We start from the raw sequence: 17,936 nt of genomic DNA on the forward strand, positions 1-17,936 counted from the left end.
ATCAAACGTCGTATTTCGGATCAGCATGAATTTTGTGCCACCTGAACATGATGCATGGTTCTTGTTAAGTTGGCACTTGCATGCATACCTTATTATACCACTCTGCATATATTTTAACAGCCAAGCTGTCAGGCAAACTTTAAAGACGGCAGTGGTGCTGCAAAATACTTGCCGCACCATTGCTGAACAACTGCGAGCGCATGCTATGCTCGGCAGTTGCTCAGCAACGGTGCGGCGAGTTTTTTCACAATATAAGCTGAAAAAAAAAAGTCTGTGCCACCGGTGAATTTTTAATGTTTTGCTGATCATAGTGCACGCGCTCCTTTCTATTCTTGCTACTGCACCATTACGCGTATAACTCTGCCTTGAGAAAATTGCACCCGAATGACTGGTGACCATCTAGATAATATTAGAACCTTTCGATGAGATTACACGGCCTCTAGTGATAACGCTGGAATCTTCGATGGCACATGTGTAAATGCTGATGCATCGGCGGACGCCCTATGTTCACTGCTATCAGTCTGCAGCATGTATTGCTTGTAGAGTCACATTTCGTTTTCCGGGGACAGGTTGGCCTAAATAAAAAGTTAAATCATGAAAACAGCGCCTGCTGCCTTCGTTGACATTACGAACTCGTGGCAATGGGAAGACTGACAGCTAACTCTTTTGGATCCGACATCTCGACAATGATAACTAGAAGAAGCTGGTGTAAAATAAAATAGGTACATCCACTCGAAGAAGAAATGCTCTTATCGCACAATCTTTTCCCGTTGAGAGCACACCAACGTAGAACGGTTTGCGAGCTGGACGCTGATGCTTATCGATACTGCGCACTCCAGCTATCGCTAGAGTGCCTCGATTCACGAGAAGAGGTGAACAAACGCCTTGAGACATTCTAGCTATCGCAACTACGTCCTCGGATAGAATCAATGCTCACGGCTGCTGCTCATCGAGCAACCGCTCTGTTTCCCCCTCGTCTTTTCATGCTTGTTTAAGATGGGCAGCGTGTTTCCTCTCTGCTTGAGCATTTGATGACAGTTTTAACACGCGGTGGGATGCTGACGCGTACACCCTCCAAGAGGCGTAGATAGGTCATCTCATTTAATCTCTGCTTGAGTAGCACTTATGACCTCAACTTGCACAATTTTACATGCGGGTCAAACTCACGATGCATGAGGAGTGGTACCAACTTGTAGTTTACGCAAAACATGGCGGGAACGGCGAAAACCCCTCGAGTGTCCATACAATTTCTATCGTAATAAAAAAAAATTCACTTAATTGTCTAGCAATAGCAGGGCGAGCGGATCTGAATTATCTCGTGGTTCTCGTGTCGGCTGTAGCACTTAAATGACTGGAACATAGGTTTTTTACATTTGTATAGAGCCCTATTGGTTTACCATTAAGATAACTTTGTTATATAGTAGCTCATCTCTAGTCTTGAGTTGCTTTTCATCCACCACAGGGGCATCCGCCGAAGCAGGCGTTTGGTGTGTAGCAACACCACGGACCCGAGCTAATGGGGGGTTTTGACCTCTCCCACGCCTAGCCTAGTGCATAGCTTTGCCACGTCCGGGTAAAAGGGGATCCGTGTGATTAAACCTTTAAGGCCCTCGGCAGAGGCAACACACCCTTTTGGCCCCGGCTTCACGTAGACAGCATCCCTGGGCTGTGACCCACCCAGGGGAAACCGGCAGTCGCCTTTTCCTATCTCTCTCTTCCTACATCTTCGTCTTTTCTCTCTTTCAATCTTTCCTGTCGTCTTCTTATTTCTTTTTACTTCCATCTTCCATGTAGCAAAGGTTAACCCTGTGTATGTGCCCTCTTTTGGTCACATAGTATTGGGTTATAGTGGCTTTGTACAGCTGGTGCTGGCATGCCTTTTTATCATTGTACTGCTGCGTCCCCATGTTGGGCTCCGTGTTGGAGGCTGGCATGGCTGCCTCATTTATATATACTTTATGGCCTCTTTTCTATTCCCCAAACTGTCTGATTGTCCTCCCTTTAACAGGGTGTGCACCGAAGAAATGCTGAATGTCTTCCTAAAACACAGAGAAATTTTACGCACTTCCATGTGATTGACTGTGAAACACAAAAGAACTCAAGAAAAATCACTTCATTTGTCGTATCAAAATGCTCACCAATACCCTCGGTACAGGTTATCAGGCTAGTGGAGACCTTCTCGCAGTACAAAGCAAGGCCCAGTACGAAAATCTCTCAAAACTCCCCTCTTTCGGAACCACACCTGTATCTGTCACAGAAGCCATATTACTGCCGAAGTAGCCATTTTTCATGGAACCTCAGAATCCTCTTTTAACCGGTTCGTGCCCTGAAAAGGGTACGCATCGATGCATCCTCTTTGTTTTTCTCCCAAAATATTAAAAGTTTCCCAAGATACCATGTTCTTCAGTGTGAAGAAATATCAACTAAAGCCAGAGCAATATCACCTTTTTTCGTGGCCAAGTACTTAAAAGACACCAATGGGACCGGCTGTAAGGCCACAAAGATGGCAAGTGAGGTCAGTTACCTCGAAATAAAAGACAGAGAACAGTAAACAAACTTTCACACCTCGTAGCGTTTGGAAATATCCCTGTATCAATTATTACACATGGTACTCCGTGAAAGGCGTAGCATCTGATCAAGGCCTTATGACACTAAGTGAAGAGGAACTTTTTGACGGATGGAAAGACCAAGGCATAACACATGTACAGCGCATAAAATTTAGACGCAACAAAACTGAAACCGCAACAAAGCACCTAGTACTTACTTTCAATTCAAGCAATCTACCCCAGACACTCAAAACCGGCTACGTAAAACTTCGTGTGTGTCCGTACGTTCCTACGTTGCGATGTTGCTTTAAATGCCAGCGATTCAGGCATGGATCCCAGACGTGTTGAGGTCAGCTTACTTGTGGTAAATGCGGCATAACTGGTCACGGTACTGATGAGTGCGAATATGATGAGGTTCACTGTGCAAACTGCAAAGGCAGCCATGCCGCATACTGCAGAGCATGCCCAGTCTGGAAAAGAGAAAAAGAAATTACCACCATAAAAGTTAACGAAAATATAGCATTCCTTGAAGCACGAAAGCGAGTCTCACCTTCTTTCACACTGAGAACTTCCTTCGCTGAAGTGGTACAACAAGGGGTGGCACCACAAATGCATTTGGCGGCTATCTGGACCACGTCTAGCGTGCCCAGGTTAAAGCCACCCGCCCCTCTGGTGGGAGCAGGCAGCGCTGCCCCGCCCACAGCCAACCAGTCTACACCGGTGGCCTCTACAAGCCCTGGCAGCAGCCAGAACAATGAGGAGACCAAGGAGGCCCCAACAACCTCCTTCCCGGTGGTGGCATAGACTTCATTGACTGAGGCAAAGTCAAAGTGACACTTAAATTGCTCTTTGGAGTAGGGGTCCAGTGCCTCACAGGCGGCTACGGACACAAATTCTATCCAAACGGCGCCGGTAGCGCCAAAGGAGTGGCGACCTCTTGTCGACCGCTTCAAAAAAGATTAAACACCAATTACAGGGCCTCACAAAGGCCCTGTAAAAGTAACGAATCTCAACCTTGTCTACACACAGCACTTTTTTTAATTCATAATGGATAAAATCATTCAGTGAGCTAGTGGGCTACTCAGAAATCTATGTGATGTACAAGAACTTCGCAGTAAAGTGCTGTGTGTGCGAGGAACACACCTAACTCCTAAATACAGGAGCTTTCTCCGCTAATACATTACTTTCCGAAAGGGCCGTGAAGATGCTGCCGTATCATCATTATAGCTGATAAAGTATGGCATGCCAGCAGATGAAGCTCCTGACAGCCCTTGAGGCAGTGGCCATTCGAGCTGTACTTTTTAACAAACTCATCACCTTATGCTCTCTGTATATACAACCTCACTATCAGCTTAAAGGCGTGATTGGAATCATTATTAGACGAACTCCAAGAACCCTTTATGATTTTATGGGACTTTAATGCACACAATTCCCTGTAAGGTGACGCTCGCATGCGCTGCAATGTGCTGTGATACTCGAGGACGTCTCATTGAACAGCTTCTTTATTCGTCTAGGTTATGTCTCTTAAATACAAAGAAGCCTACATATTTTAGCCTCGCAAACAATTCATACTCCTCGATAGATCTTAGCATTTCATCACCATCACTTTTAGCCGAGTTTAAATGGAATCTTCTTAAAAACCTTTGTGGGAGTGACCACTTCCCGATCATCTTGAGCGTGCCTAAGAGGCCAACTATCGCCGCAGGTTCCGAGGTGGAAGCTTGACTCAGCTGATTGGGAACAGTACCAAACTCTTACCCACATGACATGGCCTGAGTTGTCTTCTCTGACTATAGCGAAAGAAATGAGTTCTATACGGGGAGTTTCATGGTGTAATGATGCCTGTAGAAAAGCTCGGATGATTCAGAACAAAGTGTGGGCATTGCTCTGTGATTTTTCAACAGTAGAAAACCTGGAAAATTTTAAGCAGGTAAAATCGCAGGCAAGGAGAACACGCAGACAAGCCAGACAAGAGAGCTGGACAAAGTTTATTACGAGCATCAATTCATACACAGATGAAAGAAAAGTGTGGAACAAAGACCAGAAAATTAAAGGCCTACAAACATATTCTCTCCCATTAGTAAATACCCTCGGAGAAAGCTTGGAGGACAAAGCCAACATTCTTGGTTCACATTACGAAAATATATCCAGCTCCTCACACTACTCTGATGCATTCCAAAAATACAAAGCACAGTTGGAAGAAAACCTACAAAGGAAATCTAAAAAAATCGAGGCTTATAATGAGCCATTCTGCTTAGCAGAATTGCAAAGAGCTCTGAACTGTTGTAACACATCTTGCCCAGGTCCTGACACCATAATGTATGAGATGTTGAAGCAACTACCCTCCGAAACACAAAAAACTCTCTTTTCCCTTTACAATCTTATCTGGTTTTCTGGTGTGATCCCCTCTTCTTGGAAGGAAGCAGTGATAATTCCAATTTTGAAGCAAGGTAAAGATCCGTCGTCTGCATCAAATTACAGGCCTATAGCATTAACCAGTTGCATCTGTAAAGTTTTCAAAAAAATGATTAATTGCCGCCTACTCCACTTCCTAGAATCAAACAAACTGCTAGACCCATACTAGTGCGGGTTTAGATCGAGAAGGCCAATCCACCATATATAATCTCGTACGAATTGAGACACGCATACATGAAGCCTTTGTTCGTAACCAGCTTTTTCTATCTGTATTCCTTGACATGGAAAAGGCCTATGATACAGCGTAGAGGTTTGGGGTATTGAGAGACCCCTCGCATATTGGTATTCGTAGTAATATGTTCAATATCATCGAAAGTTACCTGTATTATCGCATATTTCAAGATTGAGTGGGCAATGTCTTGTCCCGAACGTTTGTACAGGAAACCGGAGTACCACAGGAGTACCACAATACGCTCTATATTGCCCCTTGCACGGCAATATAGAGCGTACTGAGCTGCACGCTCTATATTATAAAAATGAACTCTCTCCGTCAGTACATCCCCCCCCCCATAACATATTTTACTCCACATATGTCGATGACATCCAGATAGCTTTTCAATCGTGTTGCCTCGGCCTTTGGGAGCGACAGGTCTAGCTTGCTATAAACAAAGTGTCCAAATAGGTTGATGAAAATGGGTTCAAAGTCAACCCACAAAAAAGCACATGTGTCCTGTTCACACAGAAAAGAGGCTTTGCCCTGATCCTCAGATTGTCATAAAAGGCAAATGTCTGCCCATAAACACACAACATAAATTTGTAGGTGTAATCTTGGATGCAAAACTAGCATTTGTATCCCACATCAAACACCTTAAAAATTAATTCATGAAAACAAATAATATCTTGAAGTTACTGTCACACACATCCTGGGGCAGCGAGAGAGAGTTCCTCATGAATCTGTACAAAAGCCTAGTATGTTCACATCTTGACTATGGGGCAGTCGTGTATAATTCAGCCTGGCCAAGCACATTGAAGATTCTAGATCCTGTACATCATCATGGCATCCGCCTCTCTACAGGTCCCTATTGAACGAGCCCTGAAGAGAGCCTTTACGCTGAGTCTAATGAGTGGTCACTCTACCTGCAGAGGTCATACATGTCTTTCATCTATTACCTGAAAATGAACGGCGATAAGGTACACGCTACTCATTCCATAATTAATGATCTGTCTAGTTCTGCACTTTTTGGAAATCGCCCCTTTATGAGGCAGCCTTACTCACTTCGCGTGAGGGGCCTAGCCGAGATAATAGGTGTGCCAATTTTTCAACAGTGTCTCATGGCTCCTGCTGAAAACCTGCCGCCGTGCCAGTGGCAGGTGATAAAATGTGATGTATTCTTTGTGGAAGTGACAAAGCATGCACCTATTGCACATATACACACATACTTCATGAAACCTAAACACAAATATGTTTGCCCTGAATTTTTTACAGATGCCTCCAAGTCTCTCACTTCTGTGTCCTATGCAGCTGTTTGGCCATTCTTTTCACCTTCCTTTATTCTGCACCCACAAACAAGCATTTTCACCACAAAAGCTCATGCGCTATATCTGTGGCTGCCAAACATAATAAGGAAACAAAACGAAAACGCGCGGTTATATACACGGACTCTTTGAGTGTTGTAACAGTTTTGAAAACAATGAAAAAACAAAAATTCCTTGCTTGTATCGCTTTACTCGCTTTTATGTACGATCTACGCACTCAAACAGCATGTTGTGGTGTGCTGGGTGCCAGGGCACCGCCAGATCGCTGGAAACGTGGCCGCGGACCAGCTAGCTGTATCCGCGCACGATAACGCTGCCACCAACCCATCTTTGACTGTCCCTGCACTTGACATGAAGCACTTCCTAAAACAAAGCCTCAGAGCATATTGGCAGGGCCTATAGGATAGCCAGACTGAAAATAAACTACATATTATTAAACCCAAACTTGAAAATTGGCCACCAGTATCTAAGTCTCGCTACGCACAAGTAACACTTACCAGGCTACAAATAGGACACACACACAGCACACATTCATATCTTCTGTGTGGTGGTGAACAACCTGGCTGGGAAAAATGTGGTGAAGCACTTCTTAGTTCTCCACATCCTTGACCAGTGCAGCGAGGTGGATGCTATCAGAAAAAAACATTTTTTTACTGCCGTATCGATAGCAGCTTTCACTGCACCCTTCTATATTTAGCGGTAGGGATGCTCATTTTAAACAAAAATCATTGTTGGCATTTTTAAAATAAGTACATAGTTTTAACACTATTTTTCGAGGTGACCCGTAGCACGGCCTCTACCCAGAGGTTGCGGTTGCTGTATCCACATAGACAGCACCCTGCCTCACGGCTCTTGTGTTAAGGGGCACTGATGAGGCAATTGTGCTAAATAAGATGTCGGTTCCAAAGTTTTCCTTATTCTTTTACTATTATTAGTGCCATTAGTCTTTAGTTATTTATTTCACCTCACGCACATGGTTTTAAGATATTATGTTTCATCCGCCTTAAGGCGAGCAATTTCAGGCCCCTATACAACCCTGTAGCATCATCTTACTTTTTATACTTCGCATGTCATTGTTACATTGTAAATGATTGCCACTGTTTCATCTTTTTCCATGGCGCTCTTTGGCCAAGACATGGCCCTTGCGCCATTAAAACTTACATATCATCATCAAAGAACCAACATACTTTAGCCTCGCCAACAAAACCTACTCATGCATAGATCTCAGCACTGTGTCCCCATCACTTCTACTCCTGCTTCAATAGAAAGTGATCAACAATCCTTTTGGAAATGACCACTTTCCGATCATTCTAAGTACACCAATAGACAAAGGTCTTCCACATGGTCCCAGATGGCAGACAGACAAAATAGTCAGAAAAGCTACTTGCTTAAATTGGTCGGACATATGTCAATTAAGCATAGATGCAGCTGTAGACTTTTTGACTGCACTTTTTATTGATGCTGCAACAAAGTATATAGTTTGGCTGATCCAGCAAATGTACATCACCCCCACATGCTTGCTTTCACCCTCGCCCTTCTTTGTTTGAAAGAACCTTTTGCTCTTCGTTTTGGTCTCTGATACTGTCTTTACTGAAAAAAATTTTGAGCACAGTGTAGTGACTTCACCACCCACAAGACATGTCGTGCGAATCTTATCAAAGTTTGTGCATTAACTTTGTGCAAGAATGGATGTGAAAGTACTGTTTTACATGAATTGGGTACTTTCAGATTTTGTCATGCTTCTCTAGAAAATAAAGAGCCGGTGACGACTCGGGCTGTGCAGTATCTTTAGTAATAAATTTTAGCTGAGCTGTGCTGTCAATCCCCAACGTGTTGTTATTACTACCATTTCGGTGATCACTAGCAGCATTTATTCTATGGGCACGGCAGCTGTTTATTTGCTTGTTTCTGTAACTACGCTAATAATACATTTTATTAACACTAGTTATGAACATATACTACTCCCCAGTAAGTTCGCCAAGAAAAGGGGGAGGCACGAAGCACTTTTCATGAAAACGTCAACATGAGATCGTGTTCCATGTTCTCGAATAATAAACTTCCCTGGCTTTCAAAAATAATTTTGTGGTCATTAAAAGAGAGCAAAGTACTGCTCGAATAAAAAACGTAACTGATATTTGTGTGAGAAAAAATGCTGTGCTGCTTTCTCTTTTTTTTGTTCTTCTCTAATATCCTTTAAGTGTATCTTGAAATGGCGAAGGAAAGTCAATTTCTCGCAGTCAAAGAAATTAAGCGCATAATAATATCACGAGTACTGTGAAAAGGCAGAATTGTGTACAAAAATAAAATAAAATGAAGTACACTAAAAAACATAAGAAGCAACTACATTGGAATTTCTATTCCGGCCAGTAACTTCGTGAATAGTGCTTGGTTGCAGACCCAATGCTGAACGGCTGCTGACTAACCAATGAAGCGTCGGCACTGATAGTATTAAGATGCAAGAATGTGACTGACAGGAACTGAAAGCAGATAAAGCGGTTGCCATGCCTTAGTAGCGGGTCATGGCCCCTTGCACGGCAATTACATTTTGAATTCTGGACGGTAGTGACACATACAAATTGTCGATGAAACTGCATTCGTTTTAAAGGCGAATCCATTCTTCTTCGACAGCGCTTCATAGCTCATCGGCAGATGAACTGTGTGACCCTCTTCTACACAGCCTAGCCTTCATTCTGTCCCATACAGCCTCAATGATGTTGAAGTCTGGCCCTTTGGGGACCCACTTCAAGCACCGCACACCTCGCTTGTTCAGGAGCTCTTCAACAACCTCCAAAGGAGTGTGAACACTCCAAAGGAGTGTTCACTCCAAGGAGCGTGTTCACTCCAAGGAGGAACACTCCAAGGAGTGTGAACACTCTTTGTCATTCCTGCTATTTAGCGTTGAGAGTACTGCTTTTGGGACAATTAAACTATCCACAGGCGCTCACTGTTAGGCACTCGGGACATTTTCAAATGTAATAAAGCTTTCCAGTGTTTCACAGTGCACGCTAGACACCGCTGCTTTCACGTAATACGGTAAGCAGCACATTAGTCTGAAATTCCCAATTGAATAAAACGAAGCAAACAAAAAGAGCACGGCTAGATATCACGTGTTTTGTGAAGCTCGGCTTGTCGAGTAGCTCAAAATTTGGTCGTCAAGACACGATGGCAGTTATGATTTTTGAAACTCATATCGCCGCAGGGCCAAGCCGGAGTGAGCGTGAAAGCAAATAGGGGTGATGTGCATTCTCACTAACAGCCAAACCTTCTCCCGATAGCTCGAAAATATGTTACTATTGGCGCTACTGTACAACCTTGCAGCGTGCTCAGCCACGCGCTCGCGTGGTGTAGCTTATACTGCGCGCGATAGTACTTAGCTGCGCACTTTTTATTATCAAAATGAGTTTTTGCACTTGTCCATCCCTCAAAATATGTTTTACTGCACATATGTCGAGGACATGCAGCTTGGTTTTAAGTCTTGTGGCCTGGCCATGTGTGAGCGGCAGGTTCAGCTTGGTTTGAACAAAGTCTCTAATTGGGCAGAAGAAGATGGGTTCCGACTGAATGCACAAAAAAGCAAGTGTGTTTTGTTCACCAGGAGGAGAGGTGTCCATTCCGAACCTGTTATTCAACTACATGGGCAACGTCTTTTTGTTAATACAGAACACAAATTATTAGGCCTAATCTTGGACACCAAGCTAACCTCCATACCACACACCAAGTACCTAAAAAACAAATGCATAAAAGCCATGAATATTCTAAAAGTGTTGTCACGAACTATGTGGGGAAGAGACAAGAAGTGTCTGATCAATTTGTATACAAGCCTCATACGTACTCGCCTGGATTAAGGGGCAATAGCATATCAGTCTGCAACACCTACTGCCTTTAAAATGCTTGACCCTGTTCATCATGTAGGCATGCATCTCTCTACGGGCTTTTTGCACTAGCCCTATGGACAGCTTATATGTGCAATCGAACGAATGGTCGCTCCACCTACAGAGATATTACATGTCTTATAAATATTATCTTAAGGGGAGATGGGGGTCAAAAAACGCGAGTTTTCTTCAAAATTATTGATTTTTCGTTTTCGCCTGTTGTTATAAAATTAGTACCTCTACTGTTCTGAAAAAAAAAAAAAAAACATATCAAGACTTAATCAGAAATGCTTTAAATTGCGTTTAAAGAGCATAAGGTGGCTGTTAAAAGGCCCAAAGTGTGCAGTCTTCGAGCACCTTGCCGCCGATAATGCGCCGCCGCTCGACATTGTCGATCGCATGAGGCAAAGAGTCGAGCCTCACTTTTCAAATAATGACACTTTCTCTCCCTGATGCGGTGCAATAAATAATAAAAAAAAGCATGCTTTTGCGCGTTCTTCGAGTGCCACGACTGGCTTATCACGAGGTATGGATCGGGGACCGCCATTGGCCGCTGCGCGCCTGTATTTGTGTGAAGCCCACTTGTGGAGTTTGTCTTGTCGAGCATAATAGCTGAACAATGCTTTTCTAGTGTATTTAGCTCTGTTATGAATGAAAAAAGCCATTGTTTTCGTGTGAAAGCAGCTGTGGGGCCGCGCTCTGTAGGAATAGGCTACGAGCAGCTGGTCCGATTTGCAGCAGTTTTCGGCTTGCAAAAGTGAATGCATCAAAAGTCATTCATTCACAGCCATCAGCCAAAAAGTTTGTGATGCGGCAATGGATGAGTCAGTGTCAATCTCTCGAAGTCGAAGGAGCTCACAGTGAGGAAGCTTAGGGGGTACGACATTGCCATTATGCACCACAATATGTGACACAAACGTGGCTGCAAAATGACATCGGCACTGTTGTGACCTCGACACTGGACTAAGTTTAGATTTCGCAGTCCTGTCGAACTTCTTTCTAGCTTGCAGTTGGCACAAAGCTTTGCCAGAGGGAGCGGAAGAAGTTTGACAAGTGTTTCAGGGCCCTGTCTGTGAGCAAAATGTTTTTGAGGAGTCGGCTCGAAAAAGCTGAGAAAGACAAACTCATGGTGCTGGCGTGTTTTAGAGGCAGTGGCCACTACAAGTTGGACTGTTCTTTTTGATGTGCAAATTTTATCGAATTTATAGACATGTTTTATAAATAAAAACTCAAATTTAACTTTAAAACTCGTTTTTATCTAAACAAAAGCTTTGTCATTTTTTCCAATATGTGCTTCCTTTTTCGGGCGCTTCTAGTGAGCGGATCTGTATTAAATTTTGTCCAAATTTTTAAAAAAATATTACAAATACAACTATCTCGTTTATATTTCAATATTTTATTTTATACTAAAAAGTTTATGTAAACTTTTGCTGCGGTAAATGAAATATGGCTTTTTTATGTCTGTTATTTTTTATGCACATTACGTATTTTGTATGTGCTTCTTAATTGGTTATTTGTATTCTACACTTTATTTGAAACATATTTAACTATAAATGGCAAAAAATCACAGAAGATTAGGGATGAAAAGAAGGGAAGCAAAAGGGTTAAGGTTCTCACTTTGTCATATTGCAGAGCTAAAAGTAAGCAACTTCCAAGAAAACTAATTATATATTTGAAATCAGCATAAAAATTTCCATAAACAGCTCAAGTTTCATTGCTCTAGGGTGATTATTAAAAAAAAAAGTGTCTTTGAGTACAGCCTATCCCTTTAAAGTGAACGCAGACAAGGAAAATCCTTCACATTCTACAATTAATGACATGTCAAACCTTGCTGTGTTTGAGAAACAACCTTCTATGAGACAGCCGTACTCACTGTGTGTGAAGGGCCTAGCGAAGGAAACTCGCGCGCCACTTGAGCACCGTTTGATGGCTCCTGCAGTATGTCTGCCTCCGTGGCAGTGGCAGGCGATAGATTGCGACATGTCTTTCTTGGAGGTTATGAAGCATGCACCAATTGCACATATTCAGACATATTTCCTAGAACTGCAATAGAAATACATATGTCCAGAGTACTTTACGGATGCCTCAAAGACAAACACTTCTGTCTCGTACGCAGCTGTTGGCGCATCCTTTTCGGAAGCCGACATTCTGCACTTTGATTCACCCATTTTCACCAGCGAAGCCTATGCAATACTTGCGGCCGTTAAACACATTAAACAAATAAAACTACAAAAGGCAATAATATATACAGATTCCCTAAGCATAGTAAAAGCTCTGAAAAACTTTATAAAAAGCACAAAAACCCTGTCCTTGTGTCGCTTTATTCACTCTTATGCACAGTCTACTCCTCCAAGCAGCATGCTGTAGTCTGCTGGGTGCCAGGACACCGTGAAATACAAGGCAACGTTCTGGTGGACCAGCTAGCTGAATCCACCAACAAAACCGCTACGAATACATTAATACCAGTTCCAGCACTCGACTTGAAACCTTTTCTAAAATGAAAGCTCAGGGGTTATTGGCAGAGCATATGGGACACACACACAGGTACTAAATTGCATGTCATCAAGCCGTAACTAGGTTATTGGCTGCTAGTATCAAAATCACGCCACTCAGAAGTAATAATTACCAGGTTAAGAACAGGACATGCACACACAACACATTCATTTCGTTTGTATGATGGCGATCCACCTTTGTGTGATAGATGTGGAGAAGCACTCATTGTACTTTACATTTTAGCCCAGTGTAAATAATTAGACACGCTGAGGAGACAACCCGTTCATTTACCCTGCCGACAACACATACCACTTCACCCAGCAATGTTCGTTAGTAGGGAACCACTTACTCACATAAATTGTTGTTTGCTTTTCTGAAAGAACTATGTACCTTTCATGTGATATACCCGAGGATTCTGTAGCACGACCTCTCTAGAGAGGTCTCCGCTGTGGTGGCTACACTGAACAAAGCACTTCCCTCACGGCCCTTGGACGCAAGGATGTGAACAATCGAGGCACTCATGCTAGTGCCATACATGTCCATCACGATTTTTGATGTCACAAACTTTCGTTATCTATTGTTACTGCACTCATTTCACGACATGGTCATGATTTTATTACTTCTATGTTTTTACCCACCCTAGCACCAAGAATTTTAAGGCCCTTATACAGCCGCTAATCACAATCATTGTTCACATCTCCAGTCCAATGAACTGGCGCTCCTTGCCCATCAAATGGCCCTTGCGCCAAAAAACACCAAATATCATCAGGTGCTGTTCATGTTAGATGCATTGTTTTAATGACATTTTGAACCTTGCAACATTTTAACACCAAATTTTTTTATTCGTCTGAGGTCTAGAATGCCACTTATGCTTTTTATTTAGTTGCAGGGCTTTCACATTAGATTTTCTAAGGTTTAATATATATGAATTTGGGATAAATTTGGTCACTTGATCAGCATTGCATGCTTAGTGAAAACCACTAAAATTTTTTTGTGTTGACTAGAATGCAAAAATTTAATTAACAGTGATGTGTTGCCCGAGAAATCTGCTCCAAAACTGAATTTCGATGCTCCAGAACACACCTTTCGCAGCCCCAGAGCAGCTCCAGAACTCCTTTTTTATTGCTCGAAAGCTGTTCCAAAACCGCATTATTACTGTTCCCAAAGCTGCCCCGAAAAGACTGAAGCCCCCTTCCACCCTGCATATCTTACAAGTTGTGTTCCTTTTTTATTGCAGGGGCTCTTGCCGACCAAAGAAGCTCTGGCATGAAGAATGTGCTTGGGAACATGACATGTATCGTGAAGAGGAGCAGGGACCGAAATCAAGTGAGGAGCTTGTGAGAATATATGGCTACGATATTCGTTCAAAACCGACGCCTCCTAGAGCTCCGAGATGGAGGCGCTATGGCCGTGGCCCTAACAAATACGAGCGCAGCTGGAAAGATGAAGAGGCTTCCACCCCCCGGTCAAGGTCAGGATGCAGTGGAGGAACACGTGGTGGTCGCAGAACCAGGGGTGGAAGCCTGGTTGAAAACCGCCGATTCCACGATGAGGACTTTCCCGACCTTCACTCGAAGCCCTCTGAAAATACCGCCACAATGCAGCTGAACAGGGCAGAAGTAACGTCGTCAGCCAGGCCTGCAGGGTTCAAAGGCTCAGACTTGACAGGAAGCAACAGTTCTCAACAGGAGAAATGGGACAATACAGTGAAGGGTTCTGGAATGACCCACTGGGGTTGGGGCAAGCGTCCTTCGCTACCTCCCAGGGCAGTACCAGATGCACCACCAAAGCAGCAGGACTGCGACGTCAAGGAGGATGTACCCCTAGGGCATCGTGTCAGCAGCCCTGCACCACAGTCACCAGTGGTGGCTGTTGAAGCGCCTCAAGTTTCACCTACTGCTTGTAGAAGTCGAGCTATTCAGCATCTGCTGAGCAGGCATGACCAAAGCAAAAAGGAGTATGAGGCACTCAAGAAGTTTGCTGCTAAAGGAGAGCTTCAGGATGGTAAGACCAAAATCTTTATTCACTTACGTAGTGCATGTGAAATTCCGTTTTCATGAGTCTTTTATGGGGCTCGGTATACCGGCCAAGATTTGCATTTCAGTGTTTAGTGTCATAACAAGGCAGATGCAGAAAGAAGGGACTAAAATAGACTCTGTATCCACAAAGGTGAACACAATAATAAAGGTCACACTTGATTTGCTATGTTGTTCCAAATGTGCTCATAGTTTCATGTCATATTTTAATTGAGAGCCAGTTTTACAAATGTGGCTTTTTTATAAGAGCAAAACTTCTAATAAGCATAGCTTAGGAAAATGCACTTGCTTGCTAGTGTCAGTATGATCGAGTTTACTCCCTACTCCCATGACTTTTTCATTTCTGTACTCATGGTATCAATATATCTCAAAGCCATTTTTCAATTAAAGTGTACATAATCTACTATTGCTAGAACTCAATTGTAAAATTTGGATTTGGCTCTTTTTGATAAGTCACAAAATGATTGCCCCATATTGATTTATTAATTTATTGAATGATTTTGGTTATTTTTTATTTATTGATTTATTCGTTTATTTTTTTACTTATTCAAGGGTGGAGCCCCTGCTACATTTGCACCCTCCGGATTTTCCTGTGCTATATATCCTGTGCCATTGAAAAAATTTTCCTATAGATAAAGACACCTAAATAAGTTTTAGTCTCAGTTCATTGACAAGCTCTTTTCTCTTCCTGCATAACTTTAGTCTGCGTATGATTTGGCGTCAGACTTTTTAAAACACTTGTGCTGCTGATCTTGGTGGCAGCTGTAATTGTGCACTGGATAGCTCCTGTGGCCGTATAACGAACTGCTATTTCTTGTTCCTTATTCCTTTTTTGGCCCACAATGGGGCTCCCCGATTGGTCGTTCAACCTATCAGTCAAGTGACGAGTGGGAAGCCCACATTGTGGTGATGTCCCAAATTGCAAGCGTGCGCTCATTATGCAAAAATAAATGCTGATTGGTCATTGAACCTGTCACTGAAGTGACGGTTCAGAAGCCCGAATCGTGTTGACGTCAAAATGAGGAGTAGGCGCTTATTATAGAAAAATAAACCGAATCGCTTCTACGCTACGGCGGAACAGCCAGCCAGTGGATCTCTCACAAATGGAATATGAAAAATGGCAGTGCTGGCTGAGCCAGCGACCTTTGCTGTTACATTTGGCTATGAAACGTGACCGACAACAACCGCCAGAGGGATGTAGAGGTTGCATTGGACATGCCCGACAAACAGTTTGGGTGTCACTTTTGCCTGAGTAAAACAATGGTGTTGTAATTGCATTTTGCAGCTTGCCATATCTTTCAGCGACGAAAATACTCCCTGGTAGTCACAATTACATTGTTCTTGCAGATTTATATGCCACAGAACGCAAAATGCGGCTCACACAGAGGATCAATTTTTTTTTTTTCATTCTCACACAACAGCCATTATGTGACTTGGATTGGATGCAAAAACGACTAACATGTGGCTTCAACTCTCAAAACACAAAAGTTTATCATTTACTTTCATCAATTTAATTATTTCTTGTTAGCGATAGAAGCCTATAAATCAAATTTATTTCAATTGACGTGGGATGTTTTTTTTGTTACATTCTCGCAAATAAAATAAATAGAATATGCGACCCCTTTACGGCTCTCAGCCAGAAAGTCGCTGAGGTGCTTAAAATTTCCTTTTCAAAATACCCAAAAAATACTAGTGATTTTTCCACTTGCGTAAAAAATAACTTGAATATACGACCCCTTTGCAACTTTTAGCCAGAAGGTTCCTAAAGTTCTTAAGTTTTTCTTCGCAAAATACCCAGAAAATATTAATTATTTTTTTATATTTCTATGTAAACCGGGCCAACTCCGAATTTGTCTTGTTCACACTCCATAGGCGGCAACGACCACTTTTCATTGGCCAAACTTTAAAAACGTAAGAGCTTCTGGCGTGGGCGGCACCTCAAGCGGGATGTAACAAGGAAAATGGTATACGGAATAGAAGAACGTTATATGGCCACTCAACAAAAAAAATTGCCAAAAGTATGGTTTTATTTGTAGTTCTTGTGTAACCCCAACAAATGTGCTTTTGTGAAGGCACAAGGACTATTTTGGGTGCATTATCTTCACTCGGCTAGCTTGCTGAGCTAGCTTGCTGTGCACACATTTTAATTACTTGCCTTTGTTGCGTGCGTTTACAGACCTGGTACTTTTGTTTTTCCTTGCTAATGAAAACAATTGCAGTTGTCTTGGCCTATCAGTTTATTTTCGAAAAAAAAAAGCTGCTTTTTAAATACACATTTTATATTGACATGAGCATATAGTGGGTGCCTGGCTGTTGCGTAGCTAGTGTCATTATTACTTGTGCATGTCGAAAGATTCGGTCAGCAGAAAAGACGACGACGTCATCTCAATAGACAAGACACGATTACCACTTGAGACCGGACAAAACTGTGTCCATCATTCGTTGAAAAGTCGCGGGAGCAGAGTACAGTGCAAAAGGAAGCACCTTCAATTCGAAGAGACAGTCAGGAGTAATGAAGGCGGTCTTTTCTCGGTCACGCTCATCGACCTCAATTTGCCAGCAACCACTGCGTAGATCCATGGATGAAAAATATAGGTTGTTTCTAAGGCAGTCGAGTGAGTTGTTGATGCGAGGAAGTGGATAAACGTCTTTTTTATCACGGTGTTCAGTTTGCGATAATCAGCAGAGAAACGCAATGTGCTGTCTCTCCTTTTCGCCAACACAACCGGTGATGCCCATGGGCTTGTAGATGGCTGAATGATGTCGTCAGCAAGCATTTGTTGTACTTGGTTTTGAATGGCGTCTTGTTCTCTGCGGGAAACTCGATAAGCATGTTGTCGAATAGTCCTTTCGCTTGGCTCTGTTACGATTCTGCGCTCTGCGACGAGTGTCGGTTTGATTTTAGACGTCGTGGCAAAGCAATCACTGCCCCGCAGGGGCGCCTGCGCATGTAGGCGTTTGGTGTGTAGCGACACCACGGACCCGAGCTAACGGGGGAGTTTTGACTCCCTCCCACGCCTAGCCGTGCGTGGCTTTGC

At 43.0% G+C, this 17,936-nt stretch overlaps 1 protein-coding gene across 14 annotated transcripts in view; it reads left to right on the forward strand.

Annotated features, from left to right (window-relative positions):
- LOC119176042 (uncharacterized) overlaps positions 1-17,936 on the forward strand; it is a 475,621-nt gene that overhangs the window by 100,794 nt on the left and 356,891 nt on the right. For 13 of the 14 annotated variants that reach the window (XM_075881071.1, XM_075881080.1, XM_075881083.1 and 10 more), the window contains one exon: positions 14,100-14,866. The exons of the other annotated variant lie outside the window; for it this stretch is intronic. In XM_075881071.1, coding sequence (XP_075737186.1) covers positions 14,100-14,866 — 767 coding nt within the window. The remainder of the gene's footprint in view (positions 1-14,099; positions 14,867-17,936) is intronic. 14 annotated transcript variants of the gene reach the window in all.

The sequence above is a fragment of the Rhipicephalus microplus genome, chromosome X, assembly GCF_043290135.1.
Source record: "Rhipicephalus microplus isolate Deutch F79 chromosome X, USDA_Rmic, whole genome shotgun sequence".
In the NCBI taxonomy this organism is placed as follows: domain Eukaryota; kingdom Metazoa; phylum Arthropoda; class Arachnida; order Ixodida; family Ixodidae; genus Rhipicephalus; species Rhipicephalus microplus.